The following is an 8,819-nucleotide window of genomic DNA, read 5'->3' as shown; positions in this document are numbered from 1 at the left end:
TTTCAATAGAAAATTTTCAAAACTTTCAAAACAAATTTAGTCACCAAAATTTTTGATATTGAAACTCTTTTATACTTAAACCCATTAAGATTTCAATTATTTAAAGTAAATTGAAATCGCTTAATAATTAAGAATTTTTAAATTGCTAATTATACTTTCCAAAATTCAAACAATTCAATTTTAATTGCAAAATTAAAACCTACATGAGGGACAAATTAAAAATTAGTGCTTAACACGAAAATTCAGAAATCTAAATTTGTAAGCATTTAAAATTGCCGAAATTAAAATTATTTTTTTGCAAATCATTTATTTTTTAATGCTTCCTTTAAAATTATTATTGATTCTTAAAATTTTCCAATGAAATATTAAAAATTTTTAAATAATTTATTTGATTCTTCAACTAAAAATCGAACAATTTAAGATATTACATTAAAAATTAAAAAAGAAAAGAAAACAAAACAACATCCTAATATGTGATTCCAATTGTTGAAATTGTAAAATTTAAAGCTGTCCTGACAGTTTGAATATTTAAATTCCAAACTACAATATTATAAAATTTAAAAATCAAAACCCCCAAAAATTAATCTAAAAATTAATTTAAGAAAAACTTTAGTTTCAAGGCCTCAAAGATTAAACTGTTTTAAAATTGCGCATGCAAAACTAAATTTTTTAATTAAAATCCTGTAGTGTCAAGTGATATTCAAAACAACTGAATAGATTTTTTTACTAAAAGTGATATTTCAATGAAAGAAAATAACTGTCATTTTCACCGTTCAAAATTGCAGAATTTTAAACATTACGAGCAATATTGCGAACCTTTAAATTTTAATTATTCTACAAATGATGGAAACTATATGGTTTCTAATTGGACACTTTTATAATTTTTCATTGTTTCTTGTTCTAAAATTTTATTTGATTTAGGTTGGTATCATTCGGGCGATTTTGGTTACTTCGACGAAAATGGAAATGGCTACATTCTTGGAAGGATAAGCAGTCTCTCATCAATTTCTGATGAAACAAATTTAACTCATTGGGAAGTTGAAAGAATTTTATTTCTTAATAGCGATGTTGTTGAGGTTTCTTCAATTTTCATCCCGGAAGATTCAACAAATCCAAGCATTTTTGTGTTTGTAACTCTTATTCCTGCCTCAAAGGTAATCCAATATTTTCTATTTCAAGATTAAATAGTTTCCATTTAAAACGACTTTAAATTTTTTAATTAAAAATATATAATATGTTATACAAATCGACAAAAGTTTTTAATTTTTAACTCAAAAGTACACAAAACATTCGTTTACTTTAATGAAACTAATTTTTTATTCTCTTAATTCTTTAGGTTTTTGAATGTATTTTTAATAATATTAATTAAATTTTGAATGATGTCAGTTATAATTATAAACTATTAATTACTTTAAAAAAATTGAATTTTTAAATTATATATTAAATTATATTTTGAATCAAATTTATTTTCCATTATGAATATTAAAGTTTATCCCTAAAATAAAAAATATATATTTAATCAGATATTTATGAAAATATTTAATAAACAATTATGCCATGAATCAAATTCACTTAAAAAATGAGATATTATTAATTATGAATAACTTATTATTTATAAATTTTAATTCTTAATAATTCCAAAATATTAAATTCAAATTTAACACAATTAATTTAGAAAATGTTATTTTTATTTAAAATAACTAATTAACCCAAATACATAAAGGGGGGAAAAATTATTTATTAATAATTATATAAATTTCTTTCACAGTACTAAAAATTATTAAACATTCAGAAAAATTTATAATAACACTTTCCAGCATTATTACTTTGTTACGAATTATATAATTTTTACATATTTTAATATCAATTTAATTAAATTAATGATTTACTTCAATTTGCAATCAAATTCTGTTAACAAATTATTAAATTAAAATATGTTTTTAATCAATTGAAATTTATTGTAACTCATTTAAAAATTCTTGTAAACAAATAACATATTTATCTGACTCATTATCCATTTAAAAAAATAATTGATTTTTTATTAAAAAAAAAGAAAACATTAATATTTTATTTCAAGTATATTTTATCGTGCATTATCAATTTAAATAAAAATGCATTATTTTTCTACATTTAACCAAATAATTAGGATTCTTTTATATAAATTTGTGTAAATAATTAGCATAAACGAAATTAATTTTGTATAAAAAGTTTAATGGCTGTTTCTGGGATTATTTTTATTTATAATAAAATTTGTACAAATTAAAAATTTCTTTGCGATTATTAAAAAACGAATGAAAAATCCCGAATAATAAAATTCTCCACAAAAAATTGTGGAATTTTAAAATACCCGAGCTAGAAAATTTGGGAATTTTATAATCAGACAATTTTCCTGTGGGAATCTTATTATTCGGGAATTTTAAGTCGTCTCATTATTAAATGAAATCAGTTTTTATTGTTTGAATTATTGCTGATATTAAAATAAATTATTGTTTATATTTAGATAATGTAACTACTAAATTTGAAGTAATTAATTAATAAAATATTTATAATAATATTGATTTTAGCAAAAAACCTTTTTTAACTTTTTCCAAATAAAAGAAAAGTTTAAAAGCCAGTAGTTATGAAAGGAAATGAACATTTTTGGATCATTTAACTAAGTCAATTGATATTCAAAAAACTTTTCAACTTTTCTGAATATCATAAAGAAACCAAAACTAACAGAATTAAACGGATTTCTTATTTAATTTTCAGGTAACAGATGAAGAATTAACAGAAATGTTGAAATGCCTCATGATGAAAAAAGTTGAAATAACTGTTAAAATTCTGAACTCAATGCCGCTTACTTACAACGGAAAAGTGAAGCTTGACATTCTCAAAAAAATGAGCGAATCCATAAAATTCAATGATCAATAAAATTTATATATTATTTAACTACCTAAAAATGTAAAAACAGCAAAATAAAATAAGTAACGATTGAAAATAATTTTTTACTGAATAATTTTGTAAACTAATCATTCGTTAAACCGTGTTTTATTACCTATATTCCTTAAATCGACTCTCCATTGCAAACGAGTAAATAGTATACAATACGATATAGTATAAAAAAAATAATAATCGGCGTGTGGTACTTATCAACATTAGAAGGTGTTAAATACAAAAACCTCAGTGAGCTTTCGGTTTTGCAGATTTGACTTTCTTCAATTTCTTCAGTCCATTTATATTCGTTTTGAGAAGATTCCAGTACGCCTGCTGGAATTTGTTTACATCCTTGGAATGAATCTAAAATTATAGTGAAAGATGCGGAATTTAGGCTTTATTAATTATAATTTTTTTATATTCAGAATTTTATTTATCGAAAAAGAGACCTCGAACTCTTTTAAGAAATTCAAAATAGTATGAGTAAGAATTTTTTGTAGGTCTTACGGCAGATTTTTTCTAAAATAGGTGGCAAATAGGTGATAAAAAAATGTTAAATAAGACAAACAAACACGCTGTAATTTGTTGTAAACCGGCAGATGATCGGAGAATTTTTCCTTCGATTAAAACAGCCACCCTGAAAAATTGAGTATTTACATTTCCACTGAGACCTAATTTTCAGTTTAAAAAAACTATTTTTTTACAAGTATATTCAATTTTTTATCACTTAGTTAAATCCGTTACCAAATTGTTAAATTTTCAAGCAAAAAAGATAAATAATCTGCATTTTTAAACCATAATAGTTCAATTTTTAACCAAAAAATTAAGCAAATGAATTTCTATCAAGAAAAATTAATTTTCAATTAAAAAAACAGCAATGAAAACAAATTTTCTACAAAAAAGTTGAATTTTGTACCAAATAGTTGAATTTTATACAACATTTTTTTAATTTTCAATAAAATAGTATAATCCTCAACCAAAATAGATAAATCTTCAACTAAGAAGTTGCATTTTTAACCAAAAACTCAAAAAGAGATGAAGTTTCTACCAAGAAAAATTTTTCAGTCAAGAATGAAAAATAATGTTAACCAAATTGTTAGATTTTCAACAAAAAAAATTCATGTTTATCAGAAAATTTTATTGTTGACAACAAAATTTTTATTAAAAACAAAAAACAGTTTAATTTTATATCAATTAATTGAATTTTCAAGCCAAAAAGCCTAATTCTCTATAAAACAATTTAATTTTGAAAACGAGAACATGAAATAACCAAAAAAAAAATTATTTACAATTAATTAGTTGACTTTTTAAAAAAAAATATTTATTTATATTTATATTTATATTTAGTTAAAAAAGAAACATTTTTACAAAAAAGAATTTTTAATTCAATTTTTTAACCAAAAAACGAACTTACAACTTAAATTATAAATCTTTAACAACAACAAAAAAATGGAATTTGAATAAATTCTTTCAACTTTCAACCAAGCAGTGGAATTTTTAATAAACCATTTTTTTGTTTCAAAATTTTACTTTTGGTTAAAAATTCTACTATTTAGTTGAAGATTTAATTATTTTGTTAAAAATTAAAGTCTTTTGTTAAAAAGGAATCGTTTTTGGTCGAATATTTATATTGTTTGGTAGAAAATTTATCTTTTCTGGTTGAAAATTAATTCTTTTTATTTAAAAAGTCTATTATTGTATTTTTGTTTAAGAAATAATCTGCTTTACTGAAAAATCATACTTTTTGTGAAAATTCAACGATTTTTTTGAAAAAGTCATCGTTTTTGCTCAAAAATTTATACTTTTGTAGAAAATTAATATTTTTTGGTTGAAAATTTATCTTTTGGGGGAAAAATTTAAAATACATGAATTCTCAACCAAATACATAGTTGAATTTTCAACTAAAAAAGATCAATTTTCAACCAAATATTTGAATTTTAAACTAGAAACTATTAGTTTTTAACCAAAAATGAAACAGTACAATTTTCAGTTAAGAAAAATAATTTGCCACAAAAAAACAATAAATTTTCAACGAAAGTGATAAATTGTCAAACAAAGTAATAAATCTTCAACTAAAATGGATGAATTTTTAACAAAATAGTTTAACTTAAAAACACGTAATTTTATTTTCAAAAAAAAAGTTGAATTTTCAACAAAAATTATGAATATTTTACTGGATTTCTTAAATGTTGCATCAAAAATATTAATTTTCAAACTAGAAAATTAATTTTCTACCGAAAAGGATGATTGTTCAACAAAAGACATGAATCTTCAACAAAAAAAAAAAAGATAAATTTTTGAACCAAACTGGCGAAATTTTAACTGAAATTATGAATCTTCAACTGGAATAAATAAATTTGTGACAAAATAGTTCAATTGTTAACAAAGTAGTTATATTTTCAAACAAAAAGATTATTTTTTAACTGAAATGATGAATTTTTTACTGGTTGACATAAATTTTGAACAAAACAGATGAATTTTAAAACAAGAAAATGAAGTTTCTATAAAAAAGAATGATTTTTCAACAAAATACATGAATATTTAATGAAATATTTTAATGTTCGACAAAAAGATCAATTTTCAAACAAAAATAGAATAATTCATATTTCAGTTAAAAAAATTAATTTTCAATCAAATTGATAAATTTCCAAATAAAATGATGGAACTTAAACTGAAATATTTAAATTTTAAATTAAATCAAAATTAATTATGAACTAAAATTATGAATCTTTAACTAGGATAATTAAAGTTTCAACCAAAAAGATTAATTTTCAACCAAGTTTCGTAGGAAATTCATCTTTTTTGGTTGAAATTTAATTCTCTTTATTTAAAAAGTCTATTATTGTATTTTTGTTTAAAAAATAACCTCTTTGAATTAAAAAGCATATTTTTTGTGAAAATTTCACGATTGCTTTGAAAAATTCATCGTTTTTGGTCGAAAATTTATACTTTTTTAAAAAATTCATATTTTTTTGTTGAAAATTTATCTTTTTTGATTTAAAATTAATTCCTTTTATTTGAAAAGTATATTATTGTATTTTTGTTCAAGAAATAATCTCTTTTACTTAAAAAACATACTTTTTGTGAAAATTTATACGATTTTTTTGAAAAAGTCAACATTGTTGCTAAAAAATGTATACTTTTGTAGAAAATTAATATTTTTTGGTTGAAAATTTATCTTTTGGTGGAAAAATCTTTTTTTTTTAGCTGTTACAAATTCACCTTTTATGTTTGAGAGTTAATAATTTTTATCGAAGTCTAATATTATACTTTATTGAAAATTCAACTAGTTTCTAAAAAAGTCACTTTTTTTAAGTTAATCTCTTGGTTCGAAAAATCTATTATTTGGCGCAAAATTTATCTTTTTTCAGTCAAAGTTAGTTCTTTTGATCAAAAACAAACAAAAAAGTATCACATTTCTGTTCCAGAATTAATTTGAATTCAACTATTTTGTTAAAAAGACATATTTTTTCGAAAATTCCTCCTTTTTAGATTCGAAACTCTTTTACTTAAAAAATCGTCTTTTTGGGTGGAAAATTCAACTATTTGCTACAAAAAATCACTTTTTGGCTAAAAATTCATCTGGTGGTTAAAAATTTTATTATTTGGTTGGGAATTCAACTATTTTCTTAAAAAGTAATCTTTTTTAATCCAAATTTCAACTGATTTATTGAACACTTGTATTTGCGGATATAAAATCCATCCTTTTGGTGTAAAAATTCTCATTTCTTAGAAAATTAAACTGGCATGTAAAATATTCATCTTTTCAAATTAAAAATTAAAAACTATGTTTAAAAATGCAACTCTTTCTGGTTCAATATTAATCTCCTTCGTTTGAAAATTCGATTATTTGGTTCAAGATTTATCGATTAGGAAAGTGTAATAAAAACTGTATTTGGTATGCAAGTTGTAATTTTGAATAAAATTTTACTTTTTCAATTGAAAATAGGTGACAAAAGGTGACAAAATTGAAAATAAGTGACAAAAGGTGAATAGTTGACACTCTGTGATGACTGTCATTAAATTAAAAGAATAAAAACGAAAAAACTGGAAAGTTTGTTCATTAATATTCTGACGTTTCGTCTATCACTGCGTTCCTTCTTCATATAATCTAAATAAATAATATATAAATAACGATCGTTTCTTATATGTAATTAGAAACAAATTCGTTTTAAAAAAAAGTGCAAGAAATAAAAATCCTGTGCCTATTTTCTTGTAAAAAATCAAGAATATTCAGTTTTTGGTTTGAAACGTTTGTCAATAATTAAGGTTCAATTTTTAAAAATAATACTGATAAATGTCACCAAATTAAATTAAAATATACAACAAATGTATCCCTTTAAATCTTCCTAAAAATTGAAGAGGCTATTTTTGAGAAACTACATCTTAATTAATGGAAAAACCAAAATCTTTATCATGTTTTTGGACACCGAGGAACATTGTTCATCATTGCCTATCTTTAAAATGATTGATAAAATCGACAAAAAAATATCTATTAATAATTTCTATAAATATTGATCGAGGCTTCGAAACACACTTCAGAAAAAGGTAATTCACTTCAAAATTGTTTATTTAACAATAGTCATTTAAAGGTTTAGTTTTCCCTTTCTCTTAAGGGAAAAGTTACAATTTTTATTTAATCCTAATGATGAAGGCCTCATTTTATTCTTTGAAGGATTCTCTAAAATTCTGCATGATTTCTGAATTAATTTTTTAAAAATAAAATCAACCTAAATATAAATTTAGAGAGTCCTTCGAAGAATAAAATTTGACCTTGATCATTAGCATTAAATAAAAATTGTTTTTTTATATTAACAATTTTAACCTGAATTATTTTTTTTTTAATTTTGCTTAGAAGCCTCTATCAAGATTTACAGAAATTAATAATAGATCTTTTTTTGTTGATTTTATAATACTTTGATATATTTTTACTCATATATACATTGACGGTTGAAGAAAGGATTGAATTTATTCTTATCAAATCTACTTATTATTCAAAATAGTGTCAATAGCAGTATACACTTTTTTTAAATAGTAAGATAGTGGCATGCAATTTTTAAAATATTAAATGGATCGTCCATAAAATTGCGTAAAATCCACTCGAATCCTAAAATACTCTAAAAGCTTTGGAATCCGTTGTAACAATTTATTAACTTCTGAAATCTGTTCAGTTCTTTTGAAATTCTATAAATCTTATGAAATTTGATTTAATTTATTCCCTGAAGTTCTCCTCAAATCCCTTGAAATTAATATCCTCGATAAATGTTGAAAATTCTTTAAAATTTTCTGAAATCCTAAGAAATACTTTCATATTCCGTAGGGATTTTGAAATCACAAATTCCTTCTAATTAAAAACAATATACGCTCTTTAAAATCGTTTGAAATCCATCTTACAAAAATGCAGTCAATTCCGTAAAACATTTTGAAATTTGTAATATCTTTCAAAAGTTCTTCAAAAATAATGAAATCGTTCAAATCCACTGAAATGTATTAGGCCCTTAAAATTGGTTGAAATTGTCTGCAATCTCTAAAAAAAAACTCCAATTTTTTAAAATTCCGCCATAGCTATAGAAATTCCTTAAGGGCATGTGACACAGCTAAATACCTATATTACCGACCTCACTTTTTCCGTTCACTGAATGTTTTTTTGAACCTAAGAACTTTTTTTGTAAATAAAATATCGAGCCGAAACTTTGGAAGATTTATTAGGGTACAATAAAGTACGTTTAGGTACTGCATTTTGTTAGGAACTTCACTGAAAATTATTTCATCTTTTTTCTGAACCTCAACATTTTTCGAAAGTTCGAACTTTTTTTATACATAAAATATCGGTCTCAAACTTTAAGAAATGCAAGAGCCGAAAGAAAAGTACGTTAAAGTACAAAGTTTAATAATAAAAGATG

General features: G+C 22.5%; 2 protein-coding genes across 2 annotated transcripts in view; one reads left to right on the top strand and one right to left on the bottom strand.

Moving 5' to 3' along the window:
* Window positions 1-2,980, top strand: part of LOC117173438 (luciferin 4-monooxygenase-like) — an 11,631-nt gene extending 8,651 nt beyond the window's left edge. Inside the window, exons 7-8 of the mRNA XM_033362006.1 lie at window positions 922-1,154; window positions 2,752-2,980. Of these exons, the coding sequence (XP_033217897.1) occupies window positions 922-1,154; window positions 2,752-2,913 (395 nt within the window). The 3' untranslated portion in view covers window positions 2,914-2,980. The remainder of the gene's footprint in view (window positions 1-921; window positions 1,155-2,751) is intronic.
* A 34-nt stretch (window positions 2,981-3,014) lies between these two features.
* Window positions 3,015-8,819, bottom strand: part of LOC117173439 (signal recognition particle 14 kDa protein) — a 13,439-nt gene continuing 7,634 nt past the window's right edge. Inside the window, exon 4 of the mRNA XM_033362007.1 lies at window positions 3,015-3,279. Within this exon, the coding sequence (XP_033217898.1) occupies window positions 3,163-3,279 (117 nt within the window). The 3' untranslated portion in view covers window positions 3,015-3,162. The remainder of the gene's footprint in view (window positions 3,280-8,819) is intronic.

The sequence above is a fragment of the Belonocnema kinseyi genome, chromosome 5, assembly GCF_010883055.1.
Source record: "Belonocnema kinseyi isolate 2016_QV_RU_SX_M_011 chromosome 5, B_treatae_v1, whole genome shotgun sequence".
Lineage (NCBI taxonomy): Eukaryota > Metazoa > Arthropoda > Insecta > Hymenoptera > Cynipidae > Belonocnema > Belonocnema kinseyi.
The sequence above is the reverse complement of the archived record's forward strand: the minus strand, read 5'-3'. Positions and strand labels throughout refer to the sequence as shown.